Source organism: Pavona decussata, unplaced genomic scaffold (genome assembly GCF_977016875.1).
Source record: "Pavona decussata unplaced genomic scaffold, jaPavDecu1.1 SCAFFOLD_16, whole genome shotgun sequence".
In the NCBI taxonomy this organism is placed as follows: Eukaryota; Metazoa; Cnidaria; class Anthozoa; order Scleractinia; family Agariciidae; genus Pavona; species Pavona decussata.
Genome location: NW_028145439.1, coordinates 3572501 through 3594368, shown reverse-complemented (window position 1 = coordinate 3594368; position 21868 = coordinate 3572501). Strand labels below are relative to the sequence as shown.

Sequence of the window (21868 nt, the reverse complement as noted above, 5' to 3'; positions counted from 1 at the left end):
GAGGGGAGGGGGGAGGGAGTTTTGTTCCCACATCAGTTGGGCTGAGTGAGGCCTTTCTTACTACGATCAAGTCCTCATGGTAGAGAAATTGTTAAAAACAAGAAACGTCGTTTGCGCAAACATGGATTAGCGGAAATAAATAAGGATCATAATCCTTTGTTTTGCATTTTGTTTTCCAGCTTGGGAAGTTGAGAAAACTGAAATCTAATTTCGGTAAACATCCAGATCTAATGTGCGACAACGTCAGACCAGTACAACCGCTCAAGGGACGCACGGTTTACTCCGTTACACAGAATTAAGAATCCCTAAGGCTTATTTACGCGTAGGACAAAAACACCCACAATTCACTCAACGTCACGTCGTTCTAGACTCCAAAGTTCTTCCTTTGCTCAAGCAAGGGAGCATGCAATACCCCTTTTCTTGAAAGGAAATCTTCTACCGCTCGAATTTTTATGTCATGAGAAAATTGCTAATTTGATGTACGACATCAACACTAATTCCGCATCGATTAATATCTTGAATTTATTCTCTAAGATTACCAGCGTTCATTCTTACAGCACACGCTCACTAACATCTGAACATTATTTTCCTAACAATCTGTACTTAACGTTCAAACTAAGGCCTTTTCGCGTGTTGGGGTTAAAATCTGGAATGGGATACAAACTAGTCTCAAAAACCTATCCAAAAACTCTTTTAAAAAAACCATTAGGACAAAACTAACTGAAATACTAGAAACTGAAAACTCCTATGTCGAGATAGGTACCATAATTAATCAAATGAAAGATTAAAATTCTGACCGAAGTTTAGTTAGACTTAGTCTTCCTTGCTACACTTCGTTACTGTCTAGTTTTCCTCTTCACACATTATCATTGTTATTGTTATATGTATTGTTAAAAAAAGTAATTATTTTGTGTACAGTCTGGCTTGCCGCGATTAGCTCTTCGCTATTTGCAAGCCAGTCTAGTTATACTGACTTAAGGTTATGTTGTGGATAAATAAAACTTGAAAACTTGAAAAATTTATGAGCATTACTGACGGCTGGCGGCATTGAGCCATGAAAGTTTGGGGTTGAGAAAACTTTGATGTATTGCGGGGCGACGCACGCACAATCACAAGTATAGGCGGAAGGACAAGAAAAGGAACAACATCCATTTTCTTGTTTTTTCTGTTTATCCTCGGCCAATCGTCGCTGTCAGTACAACGCTCTTACAAGAGAACGTAAGCACAGCCCACGGCAACGCCAACAAAATCGTCACTTAAAATTTATAAAAGGGGCTAGTTTCTATAGAAACTACGGTGCTGCGTCGGTGGGGAATGGAAACGAATGTTTGGTTTATCAACGAATTGAAAACTAAAGTAAATTGGCCACCGTAAGGAGATTGAGAAAGGGCTAACGCTCGAAACGTCGGCACTCGAATCTCAGTACGGTGGCCAATTTAACTTTAGTTATCAATTCTGTCGATAAACCAAACATTCACTTAAAAATATACGTTTGAGCTATACGGCAACGTGGGCGAACAATACAGGAATTAAATTGTTGGGAACAGGCTTCAAGTCTCTCTTCTCTGCAGAGGCCTCTTTCACTTTCGAGGAAACAGAAATAAGTAGAGTGAAATAATATTGAGCGCGGTGAACGATGGGCTCTTCCCGTCGGCCACCGCGCCACGTTTTCCCCTTTTCGGACTTTTCGCTCTTTCAGTTATGAGGAAGCCTTTCTGCAGAGAAGTGAGGGTTCAAGTTTACATGATGATCACGAAGTATTCACAGTTGTGTGCTCATGTTGTTCATTTGGTCATTTCATGACGGCAAAGAAATGTACCAAAGTGTATAATAAACGTGCAAAGCAACCGGTTTTTTTTTGTGGTGTCGTCGTTGTCGTCACCGTCGTCGTTGCTTAAATAAGTTTTTTACAAATAGGGGTAACGCTACCCCAAGGAACGGCACGACCACAGCAACCAATCTCGTAATATATGTATTGAAATATGTAACATGAAGGTAAATAAATATTACTGTTTTTTTTAAAAGCACAAATGATGTAATTATTGTCACAATAAACATAGGCTCACCATAAAGCTGTATAGTTTTGAGTCCGACTGAAATAATGTAGTTAGTGTAACCAGTGAATTCTAACATGGCATGAATTTTAAATATGTTACAGTGGAACGAAAGCTGGCGAATGTGACAGTGGCGCTCCATAAACTTGAAAAACTTGGCCAATTTTTCCAAGTTCGTCCCTGATCTACCTAATCGCCCATTTATTTCGTAGTTTATCATAGTCACGCAATCACGAAGCGAATTATTTATCTAAGGCAGAATTTATTGCGTTCGATGTAGAAGGAACGCACTCCTAATTGAGTTTAGAGTAGAGACTGTATGGGATAGTCGATCAACGAATAAATGGATCTTGGGAAGCGTATCTGGCATCCCCCGCAGATTTTGCAGGGGCGGATGACATCATCACCAACTTGGCAAAGCAGCGAGAGCCTGGAATCAGTTTAACCATTTTAACGAATTAGAGACCAGAAGGGAATGAATTTATTCCTCGAGTTTTTGATATTTTCTCGAATTTTATACAAGGAAGGAATGACGTTATAGCTCGATTTTTGGAAATTTTAACGAATTTGAGACCAGAAAGGAAAGAACGTATTGCTTCATATTTCGCTATTTCACGAATTTGAGAGCAGAAAGGAAACAACGCAGACCTCGATTTTTGGCTATTTTCACCAATTTGACAACGGAAAGGAATGAACTTGTTCCTTGATTTTTAGAAATTTTTAATAATTTCAGACCGGACAGAAATGAAATTACTGCTCGATTTTTGGAATTTTTTCACGGAGTTTAGACCAGAAAGAAATGAACTTATAGGTCGATTTTTGCCTATTTTCACGAACTTCAAACCAGAAAGGAATAGACTTATAGCTTGAATTTTGACTATTTTAACGAGTTTGGGAACAAAAAAGAATGAACGTATTTCTCGATATATAGCTATTTTCACGAACACGGATTTTCACACTAGAAAGGAGTAAGCTTGTTACTTGAATTTGGTTAATCTCAGGAATATGAGATCAGGAAGGAAAGAACTAATTGCTGGATTTTTTTTTCACAGATTTCAAACCAGGGGGAATGAAGTTGTGTCTTATTTTGGCAATTGTAACTAATTTAAGACCAGAAAGGAATCAACTTATTGCTCGTTTTTTGGCTATTTTATATAATTTGAGACCAGAAATGAGTGAACATTATTTCTCGACTTTTAACTACATTCGCGGATTTGTGACCAGAAAGAAATGAACTTATTGCTTGATTTTTGGCTATTTTTGGAAATTTGAGACCAGATAGGAATGAACTTTTTTTTGTCGATTTTTTGCCATTTAAACGGGATTTTAGACTAGAAAGGAGTGGACTTATTTTTCGATTTTTAACTATTTTCACGAATTTGAGACCAGAAAGGAATGAACTTTTGCTCGATTTTGGGCTATTTTCAAGAATTTCAGAGCAGAAAAGAGTCAAGTTGCTTTATTATAATTATCGATTTTTGGCAACTTAAACGGATTTTAGAGAGAGAAAGGAATGAACGTATTCCTGGATCTTTGGATATTTTTACAAATTTGAGACCAGAAAGGTATGAACTTTTGCTCAATTTTTGACTATTGTTACGAATTCGCGGCAATTGTCGCGCAAGCTAGTAGCACTAAAGTTGTATACAGTTAAGACATCATCAGCATACAATCCTTGAAGCTTCGATCGTTGGGAAATCTAGCACTAAACTTTATATTTTTGAAGGGACCAACTGGAAGGCAGTTGAGGTTTGCTCAACCCAACGACTTTACATCAAACGATGAACGCAACTGATTTGATATTACGTCAACACACCAGCGAACCGAATTCGCCAAGAAAGCCCCTTACGAAAACTAAGACTGTTTCAAGTGGATTTTCTGGAGTATCCATGATTGCATACTTGTCTTCAAGTTGCTCAATATCATTATGTCATGTATATCCAGGCGAATCTCTTTCTGTTTTTCTCTAGTGGCAGAGTTTACCAAACGCCAATGTTTTCGACTTTATTGCTGGTTTGTCTACATTCTCTTTCTATGTTTTTAGACACTTATGTTAATCCATTTATTATTATGTCAAGTTCTTCGCATTAATTATTCTATTGCTTTTATCCTGTTGGTTAATACGTGATCACGCCACTCGCTTCTGATTGGTTTGCCATCAAGCTATTGTTATTTGCCTATATAAGTGCGACACCACCCGGATGGTTTGGGCGGAATCAGTAAACCTAACGCACAGTACACAGAGTGAACCCTCCTTTGTTGTTATTCATAGAACCGATTGATTCCCGTTATACTCTAATTCAACAGGGAATGTAATTATCTTCCAATCCAATTACCCTTCAACACAACACAACACAACCACAACACAACACAGCGAAACACTAGACAACGACAAGACAATAGGATACAACAAAAGCACAAGACAAATACAACACAACAATGCATCTTATCGTATAATACAATGCGAAGCGATAGTCAATGTTAAGTCCAACCATTGTTTTTCAATGAAAAGACATTTAAAAATATACTTATCGGCCCGGTAAGTTACCGGCACTTTCGAGAAACGGGGCCCAGTAATATTGGTTGTTTTTCCGTCCAAACCGAGAAATTGCTACACCATGGCATCCCATTTATTTTCCATTTTGCTGGCAGAACATCTACCAAAACCAATAATTGCAAACTCTTCTTGCAGTTTATTAACCGTTTGGCAAAATGTAAGTAATGGCCTTTAAGAATTCGTTCAAACAAAAGCCTCCTTACAAATTGTCGAATAATTGTTTTCTAATAAAAAAAAGTGCAATTAAAGTGATTAAAATTAAATTTAAACAATGTTGACACGATGTTTTCCGTTGTTGTATTGTGGTTATGTTGTAAATTTGATGTATGATAGGATGACTCCGAGAACAGAATCAGCCAAGACCTGGGCTAAGGATTCAGCGATTCAAGTATTGCAAGCAAGGTTTGAGTGAGCTTTTCTTCGATGTTTTGATCTTCTTGAACGCTTGAAGGGATGACAGATCTGGGTTTCTGCAAAGCAACAAAGAATGACACAAATCAGGCTTACTAAAATACCAATGTCATGAAAATGTAGCCTATAAAAGATTAATCTATTAGGGTATTACAAGGAGGTCTTGTCCCAGTTTTTCGGCCTCGATGTTTTGATCTTCTTGGACTCTCGAAGGGAGAATAGACCTTGGTTTCTGTAGAGCAAAACAAAATGAAACGAATTAGACGCTAGCTGACCTTTCTGTACTGGGAATTCTAAAGACTGGCATACTCAAGGCTGGATTAAGGGTACAGTAAAACGCCATTTTAAAATTTAGCCTAAACAGGTTCTTACATAAATGGTAATTAACAGAAATTTAGCCTATCTAGGTTCTTAAATAGGTTCTTATTTTCGGAAGAAAAAAAAATCACATTGTAGTTAGTAGAATTTAGTAGTATTCAGCCTTCGTCCCCTATGTAGCAGCCAGTTTTTTCCTATCCCTCATATAAACGTTGGTAGTAGGAGTGGTGAATGACCTTTGTCCGCAAAGAGAACTCTAAAGTAGGGACATGCTCACATATGTTTTCCTGTGCTTGTTGCTAGTTTCATGTACATTTACAGCTGTATTTGCTTTGAATTCTGATAAACTAAATGTCAATTGATCTTATTTGCCAAAGTGCACACATGTTTTAGATATTTTTAGAAAATAAGAACCTGTTTCAAATTTTAGGGTCAACAGGTTCCTGTTTAGAAGGGGTCTAACTGACAAATTTTAGGCTAACAGGTTCTTAAAAAAATAGGTTCTTACTCGAGGGGTTTTACTGTATCCTCTACTGGCACCGCGAGGTGTGAAATGCGAGTACACATGTAACACTTGGCCATGGCAAGTCGTTTTAATGTGATACTATGAATTGTGTCTCCTGCCTAAATACCATTTTGTCGCCGGTATGAGTAGTGACGGGAGAACGTGGTGATTACATCACATGTACATCAGTTACAAAACGTAAAATTTCAGATAAATCCCAGTTTTAACTTAAAAGTTCTTTAACAACATTTTATTTGGTGATTGCAAATCACATTTCACGACAACGCCGAAAAGACTCATTTCTCGCCTCACGGGTTATCGGGATGGATAAGGCCAAGAAAGAATAGATCATCAACGTGTCAACGGCTGAATCGTAGCCGATCTCGAGAGAGAACAAAAACCGCCGGACTCTGAGGACGAGTGTGCCGATGGCGATCATATCATGCATGGCTCAGAAAAACACCCTATTGTTGAGCACTTGCATAACGTATGGAGCGTTTTTATTCACGTTACTACTTGCCAGATTGGTTTACTGAAACAAAAGAAAGTATTATATTTTATAGTCTCCCCAATTAGTAGGGCACTTGTGCTCGGCTATCCAGATTTGAGACTTAAATTAACTTGTTATTATTATTATTATTATTATTATTATTATTATTATTATTATTATTATTATTATTATTATTATTATAATAATTATTGTTATTATTATTATTATTATTATAATTGCATAAAAATAGAGTTCAATTCCCAGAGGTTTAGTTTGGGACACCGACATGGCCGTTGTGACGTCATGTGAAAACACTCTATAACTCGCGGCGTTGAGGCAACGGGACTCTGAGATGTGGAATAGTCAAACAATTAACATTTATAAAATACACAGCATCAAATTAAAAAAAGATTCGTTACAGTAAATAAATAAGCCAGGGAATCTAAACTTCAAAAGTAAAGAAAGGTAAAATTTTCTCCCCTTTTATAAACATTCACATTCACATTTATTTCATAATCCTTAATAAACAATAAACATTTCCGCCCGCAAATAGCAGGTGCTAGTCGAGGCGGGCGGAGAGAAAGGGGGACAGCAGTCAGTGATAAATTACGTAAATAAATAACATATACAAACGTAAATACATAACATTTACAAAATCAACCACTTTTAATAAGTAAATTATAAATTATACTAAACTCATTGTAAAACTAAACTAATTTTTTCTTGAAACTAAACTAAATGAGATTTTCAGTATCGACTTTATAAATTAAACTGTGTATCCTTCCGATAGTTCGCTATTTTTTTAAGCAGTATGGGCGATTTATCATAATCGTCCTCGGCCTCTAATAACGAAAATAACATGGCATTGATATGTTTTTTGAAAGCTCTCTTGGGGAGTTGACGAAGTTTATCGCAAACGGAATTCCAAAGCTTAGCACCGAACCTAGCAAAAGAACCTTGGTTTTGATTCAGTCTCGATGGGTTAATATAAAAATTGTCGGAGGAAGAGAACCTGGTCTCATGATTATGCTTTTCTTTAGCTTTAATGAAGACATTACGAATGTTAGTAGGAACAGTTAAACATGAGACGTCGAACATTATTGAGGAAATTGTTTCAACGTATAACATATTTAAAGGGAGGATTTATAACAATAATAATAACAATAATTTTGTCAGGTGCACAAGTAATTTATTTTCTGTTTGTAGTTATATTCCCTCAAAACAGTTTTAATAAGTCAAAATTCTTCAGAGAAACACTTCTCAAGATTCTATTACCTTCCTCGTGGCCCTCTGGCAATTATACAAATGATCGCATGAATGTTCAACCTGGAACGTACAAACCAAAATTAGAAAAAGCTGATGTTTTAGCTGCCTGTAGTGAGTCCCTCCAGAGAAATTTCTCAACAACAAGAGACATATTCAACCCCTAGCCAAGCGCAAATAAATATTAATATTCTTTCTTGCCACATTTCCTATCTTCATTGTGGTTAATTTAAAGCTCAGAAGTTCCATTGACTTTAAACTGAGTTCTTTAATCGTGTCTGTTCTGTCGCACTTTGTAATACCTGTCGCATTTTGTAATTAATTACATCCATTTTGAAATCACTGGTGATCCTTGGAATCTGATTGGTCTAAAATGGTGCAATTTCTTCCCAAATTGCACCATTTTTTGCTCTAAATCGCATCCTTTCTTTAGCCCATCAAAATGGAAATGAAGTAACACAAATAGAATATTAATATTGACAATGATGCTCTGTGATTTCAAAATGGATGTAATTAAGTGGTAATTGAACTTCGTGTCGTGCAATGTTGGTCTGAAATCATACTTGTGATTTCAAATCAAACTCGCGCTGCGCACTCGTTTGATTTTGAAATCACGCGTATGATTTCAGACCAAATTGCACTCCACTCAGTTCAATTACCAATATAAAACTGTCACACTTTGTAATACCTGTCGCACTTTGTAACAACACTTGTCGCACTTTGTAATAAAATAGCTGTCACACTTTGTAATAACAGGTTGTCGCACTTTGTAATAAATTAAGCTGTCGCACTTTGTAATAACAAGTTGTCACACTTTGTAATAAACCTTAAAATTACTTTTGAATACGATGTTCTGTGGAAAATAAGGGAATTCACTGATCACCCAGGGCACAAATACGTTCTTTTTTGATATTCTACTTTGCATACTAAACTGAGGGTATGAAAAAAAAGAAAAAAACGTTCTCCTCCACGCTTCTCGCAATTGTTATTTGTCTTGACTACGATGCATCTTGACAGAAACTCTTTGTCACTACGAATAATGACTTTTAAAAATCGGTTTTGTTAAGCCGCTCCATTGCTAGGTACGTCCCTCGTCTAGTGTTTACTTTGGATGGTAAATGAATAGAATTTCTTCTTCTTGAAAAAGTCACAGTTGCAGATAAAAGTGAACTTTACAAGGAAATGACTGTAAAGATTTTTATTATCAAAAAGTTTTTTTTTTCATGTTCATTGTTTTCATGTTCATTCCTGTGACTCCCGTCCCCCCCCCCCTCCTCGCTCCCCCCCCCCCCCCAGTAGAACAAGTAGCGAGTCACTCGAAGTCTTCATCTCCCTTACTAACCCTTGGACTCAACCCTCTCGCGCATCTTTTTACTTTAACCAGGAGTTATCCCTCCTCTGTTCACTCATTGCATTCCATCATTGCTAGAGCAAGCTGTATGATCTCCAAAATAACAATAGCAAGAAGCGTAGAGGAGAACGCGTTTCTTTTTTTATTTTTTTCCTCCTTTTTTTTTTTTCGCCTCAGTTTAGCTTGCAGACGCAAAATAGCAAGGAAGGATGTATTTGTGCCCTGGGGGATTAGTCAAGTCATAATTTCTACCAAATATCTCATTCAAAGGAAATTTAAATACTTATTACAAAGTGTGACAATTTGTTATTACAAAGTGCGACAGCTTAATTTATTACAAAGTGCGACAACCTGTTATTACAAAGTGTGACAGCTATTTCATTACAAAGTGCGACAAGTGTTATTACAAAGTGCGACAGGTATTACAAAGTGTGACAGTTTTATTACAAAGTGCGACAGGTATTACAAAGTGTGATGATTATTACAAAGTGCGACAGAGTGTCTAAACGTGATCAAAACTGTTCCTTCCCTTGCTGAACTCTCGGATAATTATTGTAGCAGCACCTGTCCTTAAGTGTTAGGAATCACTTCCGATAACTACTTCGGATGCTCTACCCCTGAGCTACAGGAGACTCATCGGAGCTAATGTCATTGAACTAGGTTCAGGTGACAAACGGCTGAGTGGTAGAGCATCCGAACTAGTAATCGGAAGGTCATAAATTCGACTCCTGTGTATCAAAGTTCCTGACAAGAACGCCAAGAAGATTCCATATCTAGTAGCTTTATTACTATAAAATCGAAGCGAAGATTGCAACGCTATTCAGGTTCATTTCTTGCAAAACCCTTGCATGGTTATGATGCGCTGTTTTTGTACTCGTCTGGGATGGACCGTTATAAAGGTGAAATATTGTAGTACGTGTAATAGGCCATTTCCGAGTTGCCATGAACCTCACTATGAAAGCGAGGCTAAGTGCAAAACTTTTCATATGAAAATTAGTTATATTTGCGTATGAATGAAAACTAATTTTCATAACAAAAACTTTGCACTTAGCCTCGCTTTCATAAAGGGGTTCAAAGCAACTCGGAAATGGTCTATTACGCGTCTCGTTTCTCGTCTAGTACAACTGAAGACTGGTACACGAGGGGTAATTCACCCAGACGAATATTTCCCTAATTGCGTTTATTTTTGAAAGACGGACACATTAATAGTTGGTTTGCTAAACGAACAATCAGACGCGTAATGAAACACAATAAAACATTTCACTCAAGTTCGTTCCAGAAGCATATAAACGGCGCGGCGTCTCTAACCGGCCATTATCTTTTAAATCAACGCTATGATAGTAAACGAGCTTGCTCTTTGTCAAAATGCCACGTATTCCTCGGATGAATCGGCCAAACATGAAAGTTTTCGAACAGTAATTTAGATTCTATCGAGAAATTTTGGTGCTCTTACACATCAGGCGCCATATTTCAAGTTCTATGTAGCCCAACGATCTTTAAACCTGTCGATTTTAACTATTTTTACTGACCTGTAGCAGAAAAAATATGGTTGCTGTTTCTTGGCCGTGGGCTTGTTCACTCATGAGCTGAACTTTCTTTCGAGCCATGTAGCCTCGATAAGCTGTGAAAATAGCAAAAAATTATTTTCTCGATAAATGTAGACACTTGCAAATGTCTTGTGTTTAGGGCTTGGTTCGATCTGGCTTATAACACTATAGCTTATTTGTGTATGAGATAAGCGCAGGTGGAAGCATATGAAATGTGTCCATGGACGGCGATGTAAGATTATCAAGAAAGATGTTTTTCTTGTACTTTTGCTTAGCGCATAAGTGAGAACCAAGCTTAACAGCCAAAAGTGTATTTTGAAAGTGGGCGAGTATATCTTACACGAACGGTGTTCATGAATTCCGCAAATTTGACATGAGGGATTAAAAGACTCCGTCTTCTAAAATGAAGAGCCGGAAGCTTGTAAAGTCTAAATACTTCAACTTCAACTTTAACGTCAACTTTATCAATTTCTAAAACCTTAGTTACAAAAAATAAATACATACACAACTCGCATAATTATAGCAAAGGCTAATCGAGGCGGGTTGTACGTACTGCATTGTACTCAGAAGACCTAGATTATTTTATTCTCTTGCTGAAAAGGTCTCCGCTATTTTTATTAAGGATTTTATTTAGGATTTGAAAGCGATCAACGAGAAAATGTTGCAAAAAGAACTTATATCCATTTAGCTATAAAACAGAATTTAAAATTGATATTGATGGTGGGTTACCAGGTCCTGATGTCATGAGTGCATGCCAGAGGGCTCAACTAAACTTTGACTAGGGTTCAAATTAAAATCGTTCCTGTATATTATAAGATAAAGAAAATGTCAATTAAAAGGGTGAAATCTCTAAACATTTAATTGACACTCACGAACAAAATCATGGGTTCTTCCTAAGTGTTGGCGGCTGTTCCGATTGGCAATATTTGGAAGGTATGATTCAATATCCGTGAAAGCATATAGTTCAAGCGAACAGAACTTCGATCAATTCATAGAGACTCAGATAGAGATAACCTGAAATACTGTTTGGTCTACATACAGGCGTACTATGTCAGCAAAATTGTAATTTTCAAGAGTTAATGCAACTCCTGAATATTTCGTAAACACAGCCAGGGAATTCATGTAAGCTCCCCGAAGTGTGTGCCCAGAAACGAGTGTAATGGTGTCTTTGTAGGTAAAGGTAAAGTCGCACAAGAGCCTAAGTGGCCCATACGGCCGGAGCTTAGCCCGGTTTCTGTAGCATGAAGCAACTAGGAGTATTGCTACTCCCCCCTGGATGGGATGCTAGTCCATCGCAGGGTTACCCCCAGCAGTATGTCGCCGGTACCCATTTATACACCTGGGTGAAGAGAGACAATGTGGAGCAAAGTTTCTTGTCTAAGGAAACAACACAGCAATGAAGAGACCAACCTGGCCTCGAACCAACGACCCTCAGATCCTCCGACCGTCCGATCGAAAGTCCGACGCGCTAACCACTACACCACCGCGCCTCCAGATTCTTATTTTACTTGGCTTGGCCCCTCAGTTTACTCTCGGCTCGCGTTCTGGGTAGATTTAAGCAAGCTTAAGCAGTTTTCAATCACTGTTTCACCGTGTTATTTTAATTCGAGCACGATTTAATGAAGTGGCATTAAACCAATACCAATTCAAATATGTAATGTTTAAAAAACGAGCAGGAGTGTTTTATCGGGTGTAAACCACTCGGCTGTGCCTAGTGGTTTTAAACCCGATAAAACACGTGCTGCGAGTTTTTTGAATGGCTTCAAAAACATTCTTGGAAAAGCGTGTGTCATTTAGAGCAAACAATAAGCAAGGAACCGCAAAACGAAAGTGCTGATTTCATAACAATTATGCTTTGTGAACGTTGAAATTAGCATACGAGAAAAACACCGCATACTAACGAGGAGTGTTTTATCAGCTGATAAAACACTGCATACTAATGAGGAGGAGGTTTATCGAAATAAAGTCACCATTTGATAGGTCAATGGGCTTATGATTCATTAATGAGTTTTTGAACATTGTTTAAACAGATCTCAGTAGTGCATTACCCCAATAAGCCATCTAACTTTTGAGTCTGTAAAAGTATTACTAGAAATTAAAACTTTCATTTGACTATAAGCATTTCAGAATTGTTACCACAGCTTCAAAATACTGTGTTGTAGTGATGTGAATAAGTAAATACCTCGTTCCCAGGATCTCTCCTCTTCGTGTCCCATACGTCATCACGTCTCTCTCGCTCCTGGGGCGTGAAGAGGCGGAGAGGGTTTGACCTTGATATTGGAGATATTAGTCCGTATCATGCTATTTTTCCTTGTATCATGATTCTCGCCTAGCGTGTTTTGCTCAAAGCTCTCGAAAACATCACGGAGCCGAAAGGCAATGACGGCGGTCAAAGTTGAAACGGTGTTGTACACTGAATCATACCGTTCATGCATGAACGACATGTATTAATTACTGCGGCGATATCGATTGGCCAGATATCCTAACCCCAAGTATAAAGGCTAACCGCAAGCTACCTAAGCTAAATTAGGCTAACCGGAGTGATATTTTGTTAGTTTCCAGTCTGGAATAGAAAGTTTCTTCCATCTCGGAAGTGGGCGTAAAAGATATTGCCCGGCTTGGTTCTCACGTTTCGCGTTCTCAAGTAATCGCGATTTGTTGTGCTAACGTATTTGCCACGATCTTTCCAAAACAAGACAGCTCAGCTCTTGTAATGAACACCTTTGTCTAGCAAGTCCATTAGCTAAATCGATCTAGAATGACTTGCTCTAAGGACGGGGCCTACTTTTGTTACTGCGCATACGTTCTGCGCATCTCGAGATACTCGAGTTTCCTATGGGTGGTGCCTACTAATACAGGGATATTTTTGGGCGGTTTAAAACTATGCGGAGAAAGCAGAACTTATCAAGTGCTCTTGGTTTCCAAAAATAAAATTGGGGGTAACCACGCATTTTTCAGTTATAAAAAGCTTCAATTTTGAACAAAAGGCCGTACATTTCCTTCTATTTAACTGTTTCTTAGAACAATTGTTGCTTAATTATCTCTAAAAAAATGCGTGGTTACCCCAATTTTCTTTTTGGATTTCAATAACCCTTGCTAAAATCTGCTTTTTCCGCATAGTCATAATCCGCACAAAAATACTTCTGTATTTGTAGGCACCGTCCTTAAGTTGTTTCTGATCCGGCCTCTTCATTTAAAAGCAGTAAGCGGCCATTGAGATATCAAGTTTTCCTTCAATATCATTCGACCGGTATTGCAACCATGGCAGGCGAAGTGTTGATAGTCTTGCGAGCAAGCTTCATTTTCAAAACTCTACACATATGGCTGAATGCAAAGATTGGAATCCCTAGGCTAAGTAAAATTTCCAAGCTTGAAATGTTCTTTTTTTTGCATTGTTGGAAAATGAAAGGGCATCCAATCAATACTCTGTTGTATTAAGCCAAACAAGTGAATTTGGACCTCGATATTGGAGATCGATATTAGTCCGTATCACGTTATTTTCTTCTTAATCATGTCGGTAGAGCGCATTTCTCAAGCGGCCCCTGAAAATATCACAGGCACGAAGAGAATTTTTCGTAGTCGATGTTCAATAACAGAATTTCGATTTTTGATAATAAGGCTTCAATGTTGAAAACATTACATTATCAAGAAACACATTAGGCTAGTTTACACGAAAAGCTATTATCATCGATATAGAAAACGGATATGAAACATACTTCCGGGCAGGAGTTTTGAGGAGGAAATGTATCACTGCGTACGACTGGGGTTATTACAGCTAATTTACCGGGATTTTTACAATAAGAGCAACGGTTTCGGCGTTTTTCATGAAGTTGAAATAATACACGTAATGTAATTGCTTCGAAAGAGGTGTCTGTCCTCCGATCATCAGTTGAGGCAATTTTGTTAATCCTATGCCCCTGAGTTATACAAACGTCACAAATTTGCTAAAAAAGTGCATCCATCTGTATATACTGATACCTTGTATTTTACCTGGGTTGACTCATAAAAGACGCGAAAATCGTGCATATTATAAACCGAAAGAAATTGCGTGGGCAATTTGTTTTTGCAATACCGGTTATAGTAGGCGCTGAAAATACCCCAAAGTGAGAAAATTGTAAACCTTGCTGCAGTTTAAAAAAGATTTTAACAGACGAAAGACCTCTTTTCTCAGTTATGAGCGCAATGAAGCATTCGTGACAAGAAAGGCTGACCCATGACCTCTTCGATACCGGTGCAGTGTTCTACAAACTGAGCTATTAAGCCAACTGCACCGGTTGAATATGAATAGATGGATGTGAAATGTATAGAATATCAAAGGCTTGAGCTGCCTGGCTGATGCTCGACTGAAGTGCAACAAATAAATTGGGTCCGAGGCGATATGTAGCGGTTATGCTGCTCTGACCAACAAAACAACAAATGTGCGGATTATAAAGTAGGTATAGGAAACAACGACTTTTTTTTCAAAGTTTATCTTTAGCAAGATAGATATTTGATTTCTTTGGAGAAGGAGGAGGAGGAGGAGGCATAACCGGACGGTTATGGCGCTGGAATTGAAATCTGGCGATGCCGGGTTCAAGTCCCGCTCTGCCCGCTTGGTGCAGTTGTTTCTCGTTCAGGCCCCAGCTTAACTCCTCCGCCATCCTTGTAAAGAAATCAGCTGGTTTGCTTCCAGACGGTTGGGATTCTAAACCACCTTATGTTCATTTTGCGATATTTGTTGGTGAAAGTTTAATACTCGGCCCCACCAGTGCCTTGTGCTATAAACACTGTTATTACTGTATTTTTCATTTTAGAACAAGAAGGTGGAGAGGACGAGGAAGAAGAAGTGGAAAACAATTCAAGCAACAGTTCCCAGCATATCGGCACTGCTCTGGATGTGGTACTGGTCCGTACCATGGCTATCATGACTGTACCCGCAGAATTATGTACAACCAACGGATAGTGTGTAGAGAATAATTCTGGCTTGCTGCTGTTGATAATCCTCAACTTTAATTTCACATCTTTTCCATGCAAGAGTGTTTTTTCGTTTATACGTACTAAACTATGGAGTTTTTAACAAGAGCTACTACAATCCGTCTCTTGGCAGCTTTTGACCTCGCCAATTCGAGTAGATAATGATATTAATCTGCTAACTATTCATTTTGCTGTCCAATGTTATTTGATGCAATACAGTGTTAGGGTGTTTTGCGGTAGTTGCGATGGTGTGTGCCAATATTTGTGTATTTTTGTCTCTGTCGTGTTGCGTCCGCAGTTGAAGTGCCAATTGTTATTTTGGGTGGCAAACTGAAACTGCAATAAAAAATATTGTTAGCTAGCTTTGGACTACTTCAGACTGAAAACATCAATAACAACAATTCTATTGTATTTGTACACACTTTTCAATATTAGGTATCCACAATTAGCGCGACTATTCGGCAACTGATAGTCATGACAGTGCTCGAAAAAATAAACAACAAGAAAAGCAAAACAACGAAAATATTATTTTGAAAGATTAGTAATAAGTTAGAGAACAATAAAAATTAACGATAGAAAATCGATAATAATCAAATCACATGTAACTTACAACGACAACTTGGTAGGTTCATTCAGTTATCAACTGAAGAATGCTGTCTTTGAAATGAGATAGAAGCATGCGCAAAAGGGTATAGCAAAACTAACTGCACAGTCAACTCTCGTCTTGCGGACACCTCGCTATCACGCCCCGATAGTGTACACAGCAGCTAAATCCCCGTCAAAAATAAATTGCAGACGTTTGACTGAAATAAATTCCCGCTATTACGGACTCTGGCTATTAAGGACACTAACTCGCGGTCCCGAGGCTGTACGCAATTAAGGAAGTTGACTGTATTGAGATGAGGTAGGAACGAATAACATACACCTTCTTTGTCTCCAGAACCTTTAAGAGTAAATTCTGCACTTTAGGCTTGAAAAGTTTTTTACTTAGCTCACGTAGTTTAGGAGAAATTTTATTCCAAGTTCTCGTTTCAGTTCCAGAAAAGGATAAAAACATGTTGATTGAGTCTGGATCCTTTGACGTGAAAATCATCTGCGGCTGAAAATCTGGAATAGTGAGTATTTGTCTGGTAAGAACGAGTCAATACTACAGAATGTTTGGAAGTAGCGCAGTGATTAGTAATATCATCTATTACAGGCCCGTAGCAAGGCTAAAACAACTGAGGGGGCTTAGCAAAATGGTGAAACAAAACTACCACCCCCCCCCCCCCCCCCCCCACTGTCACTCAAAAACAGACTGACTTGGGAGTTTAAGATGCAACGAGAACATAAAAAAAACCCGGTAGATTTAGTAAGTAAAACAATAACTTTGCACCTGGATGACACTCTCAGGTCATGTTTTTACCTTTTCTTTAATGTGGACTACCACGTGAACTTTCCTAATTTCACGTTTGAAGGACGACGTAGACAAACGAGGACAAATTTTTCTTTCTCTTTTTAAATTTGGAATCGGGCAGTAAGAATCCGACTGCAGGAGAATTTTTTTTCTCTGGTCTTGAGGACATATTTGTGTGGCTTTTTTGTGTGACAACGCGGAAACACTAAATTGTCATAAACTAAGGACATTTGTATTGCTTAAAATGAGCAGATGGCTCACAAAAAGGAGCAACTACAGAATACAGGGCCACTTTGGTCCACACACAATAGAACGACACATTAAACACAATAGATGCTATTATCATGTAAATAAGTGGCCCTGTATTCTGTAATTTAGCCCAAGTAGTTTATTTCGACAGCTTTCACGGCTTCAGATCTGTTGATCTCAATCCATTTCGATTCTTGTTTCCGAATCACAAGATAGGAGTGCCTGTTAGCGAAGGAAACTGACAGGTAGTAAACAGACTATTAAAGGTTGTGAAAAGGCACTCGGCAGCGTCAGAATTCAACATTAATTTGTTTTAACTTTAAATTTTTGGGCACATTGCTTTTTAACTTCCAAAAATTCTGGGGGGGGGGGGCCTCAAGGCCCCCCCTACCCCTACCCCCGCTACGGGCCTGTATTAAAATAGCCATATATTTGTCGTTGTCAAGAGCTGTTTATTTTTTGCCTATGTTTTTGTTATTCACAGCGTTGCTGAGCTAAAACAGGAGAAATAACTAATATTACTGAGACTTATATTACTTTGACGTCAACGATCGGCATTTAAGTCAGCATTTAAGAACGTTTCGATCCACGTGTGTTTAAAAGTTCCCTGCACTCCAGAAGCAAACCACTTGTCAGGGCGTTAACCCAGAATATATAGGGATAACGTTGAACAGAAGCCAAAACTAAACAGCAGAAACTAAGTAAGTCTTGTAATTTTGTTACGAGTACGTTGCCTTATTTGAGTTTTTTGTTAGTAAAATGGTTTTTGAGTAAGTTAACTTTTTGAGTTTGAGAGTTGAAACCACTGCTATAGAAAACGACTGAAAGATGAATGAAAGTGTTTGGTTAAAGATTTACAACTTTCGTAAAAAAGAGTCCTTTCTTAATATGTCAAATGAAAAGATATACTAATGCAAGTCACATACCTCGTTTTCCTTCCGCTCTTATCTGTTAAAATTTAATACGTGAAAGATCATCGCAGTTCTTTATGCAACTCAGTTAACAGTTACGTGAAGAAAGCCTGAAAAAGTCACAGAGGTTTGAACGGGATTCGAGCCCATGACAATGTGATTCCAGTGCAATGTCTGATTTCTTTACACAGTTACTTGGGTTGGGTGCATAATTGTGAAATCGAACCTTTCTAAATGATGGGCTTAGAGGTAAAGCGGGCCAACCCACAAAACTGCGAATTTTCCTTGATAAAGTCAAAAATACCGTCAAAGAACTGCATAACTAGAGGAACATTTAAATAACTACAAAATCTTTTCCATTTATTTTTCGGTCGGGGGTAAGTTTTTATTACATTTTTCAAGTAGAATAAGCAATTTCCATCTTGTCGTATAGCCCACCTTGCTTTTGATTACTGATATTTTAGTATAATGATTTCTCCTTGACACTGAAAAAGCAATTACCGATATCAAACTTACTACGAAACGTTCAAACAGGTTAAACAACGCTTGTTTTTAAGAAAGAGCGCTTGACTTTGTAACAGAAAACTTAAAGAGCTTCATAAAAAGTGTCTCCTTGTAAGAAGAAGAAGGAGAGCCAACTGGCATTCCGAAAACTAAATCACTTGTAATTTTAACTGACCACAAAAAGCAAAGCCTGGTTACTTCTTGGCCTGCCCCACTCAAAATGATTTGTGGCTGAAAAAAAAAAGTGAAATTGAAACACTTCGAATTGTGCTTCGGAGTGGACAAAACAGCCAATAGAAGAGTTATCGAGAGGAAAGTGCCATAAAATTAAAGGGAATCGCCTTATCTAAATCTGCGTTTTTATGTAAAGTTGTTTTTTCTGTTTTCCAGCGTGTTTGTAATTTACTGTAATTTTTTTCCATTATATGTTCTCGTGCTCGTCTTGTCCCGCCTCGACTAGCTTTGTGCCTATTGGCGGGAAATTAAGCCCCTTTATGTAATCTGAATTTATAAAATAAATTTTTGTTGTTGTTGTTGTTGTTGTTGTTAATCATTATGTTTGCTGTTTTGAACTTCGACAGTTGGTTTCTGACCTCAGATTTAAACGCACAAGTGTTCATGTGCAGTAACATGCACAAGACTTATATTAATTGTATTGTTCATCATATTTTTAACGATCTTTTTCCATTTCGATACACGAGCAGGTGAAACAGGGTGATTTTATCCAAGATTACAGTCGCTTTAATGAAAACAGACCATACACGTTTTTCTCACTTTACCTCAATGCATCCTTTGTAAGTCATAGCTACATCATTGTCCGCGTACATCACAAACAACTCTGTCACAAATATATGTGTGAGTACGTATTGCAAGAATACATCTAAATCAGTTATTTTGATTAAACTTGCAGATATGATTGCAACACAAGTGATAGTGTTGCCACTGTTGTCCACTGTTTTTGGTGTGGCCACGGCGGGTGTAATGTCTGGTAAGTTTTTCATTCGACAGCAATTTAGTTAAAGTAGCAGTCTCACCGACTTTTTGTGTCACTTTGAGTAGCTATAAATCACCTTTGTATCTTTCAGAACAAATCTAAGGAGATTTTGTCCAACCGTAATAGGAAAATTTTATTGGAATAACATTTCTCAGACAGTTAAGGGCAAACCTACTAAAAGAATGTTTAGAAAAGCACTCTATAAATATAACCTTGCTCAATATTGATGATACATTCCTTGCTCATTATTAATGATCGGCTTTATTGCAAATATTTTCTTTTCTCTTTGTTTATTGTTTTCCTTCTGCTATATCCTTCTTATTTTTTACTATTCTACTAAGTTACTTTTCCTGCCAATTTACTTAAAGGGGCACAGTATTAGTTTTACTAGAGGTGCCTCTCTACTCTCCTTTACCCTATTTGAATTGTATTTTTGAGCTGCGTGTTAGTCTTTGTTATTAATACCTCCAACTTTTGTATTTTGCGCTTATGTAACAGTAAGAGTGGAAACTGCAAATGACAAAAATGTCAAAAATGTCATAAATGAAAACCTTAAAACGATGGTTAAGTTTTGTTAACAATAACTCTACTAGTGCACAGAAACTAGTAGTCTATTAATTATCTTTCGCTGCAGATGGTTAGGATTGAAATGGATTCCAACTCAGTTGAAAAAATCGGCCCATTTTTTCAAGTTCTTCCTGTGTCTTATAGTGAAATTGCCTAGAACTGGTTATAGTTTGTTCTTTTTCGAGGAAATTCTTTAATATTTTCCTCCCGGATTTCTTAGAATAATCTCAAGAGGAAAAGTTCTTTGTTAAATATTTGAGCAGTATCTCAAAACATACAGCAAAATGTCCGCCACCAGGCCAAGGTTCCTTTTTTTAGTGCTGTTCCGTGTTGAAACTTTACTATCTATATCTTATTGTTCCTATTTTTTCAGCACCCAACAATGGAAACAAACACCATTGGGGCTACGGAGAAACCACGGATGATGGTAAGTGAGATAAAGTGGTTATTCAACGCAGGAAACTATTTAAAATTAAAATTATTAGATGCTGACTACAGCTGGGTTAAGCCTTACAGAAAAACGATTTTTAAGCTTTCGTGACGTATAATAACACCCAGTATTTATCCTAACCCTAATCCTAACACAAAAGGAGTAGTAGGGGGCGTCGATATACGGCAAATCAAATCAGATTGCAGTATTTCAAGGTTTTCAGAACTTACTTTTTTTAACGATTTTTATTAACCTTACCAGGCACATAATACAATAATTACAATACAAAGCCCTACTTACAATACTGACCATAGTTACTATACTATTACTAACATTATACATGCTATACTTACAACACCAATAATACTTAAAATGCTCACAATACTTACAATACCTACACTACTTACAATTTTCAGAACTAACTTACTGATTATTAAGGGCAAGACAAGAGTTAACCAATTCCCAACCCCCCAACCCCCCCCCCCCCCCCTCCAGCGAGGCTTGAACTCTGTTTGGACGATGTTACGATGCTGCACCGTTATCTTTACAAGTAAATACGACGAATAACTTACAGTTCCTTGTTGAACAGTGCTGGGCCCACCAGACTGGCACATTGAATATGATGACTGTGGAAACGACCGCCAATCTCCCATTAACATCGATACAAGTAAGGTGAAAAGCCGAAGTTACAGTCCTCTAAAGATGACCTTCGATAAACCCGGAGGTAAGGTAACTGGAACCCTCATAAACACGGATCATTCTCCAACTGTTGAGATTGAGAGCGATGATGCAGGAGCTCAACTAACCGGGGGTCCCCTGAGGGATAATACCTACAAACTCGCCAATTTTCACGTTCACTTTGGCTGTCAAAACGATCGCGGATCGGAGCACACTCTCAACAATAAACAGTTCTCTGGCGAGGTAAATATGAATATCATGTGGTAATGGTAATGGTAATGGTATTTATATACTGCATTTTCTATATGCACATTCAAATGCGGTTTACATCATTACAGTGCAAGGGTGAGATCGGAAATCAGCATATGTCCATTAGCGACCTCATCCAACCCACCCAACCCATGAATCACGAAATAGCACAAAGACCAGACCAGCACACCATGCCCTACTCTTTGCGATTAGTGTGTGGGTTCTTTAACGTCCCACAGGGTTATGAACATTGAAGTGTTGTGAGACGGGGCCTACGGTTTATCGTCCTCATCCGAGAAGACTAGAAAGTCTAACCATTTGCAGATGTCATTACAAAAGCAGCACTTTCTCCTCAGTTTTTTAAAGACCCTGAGTGTTGGTCCGGCCGGGATTTGAACCCACGACCTCCCGCACTGTAGCTGCACTGTAGTCCAATGCTCA

The 21868-nt window shown here is 38.0% G+C and overlaps 2 protein-coding genes across 3 annotated transcripts in view; one reads left to right on the top strand and one right to left on the bottom strand.

Moving 5' to 3' along the window:
• LOC146487399 (uncharacterized) overlaps positions 1 to 21868 on the bottom strand; it is a 60448-nt gene that overhangs the window by 20330 nt on the left and 18250 nt on the right. The gene's annotated exons all lie outside the window — the stretch shown is intronic.
• Positions 16516 to 21868, top strand: part of LOC146487400 (carbonic anhydrase 2-like) — an 11499-nt gene continuing 6146 nt past the window's right edge. Inside the window, exons 1-5 of one of the 2 annotated variants that reach the window (XM_085088415.1) lie at positions 16516 to 16579; positions 17579 to 17795; positions 19420 to 19497; positions 20444 to 20497; positions 21090 to 21421. In XM_085088415.1, coding sequence (XP_084944541.1) covers positions 19422 to 19497; positions 20444 to 20497; positions 21090 to 21421 — 462 coding nt within the window. In that variant the 5' untranslated portion in view covers positions 16516 to 16579; positions 17579 to 17795; positions 19420 to 19421. Of the gene's footprint in view, positions 16580 to 17564; positions 17796 to 19419; positions 19498 to 20443; positions 20498 to 21089; positions 21422 to 21868 lie in introns of those variants that run through there. The other variant, XM_085088424.1, reaches the window with a different exon arrangement.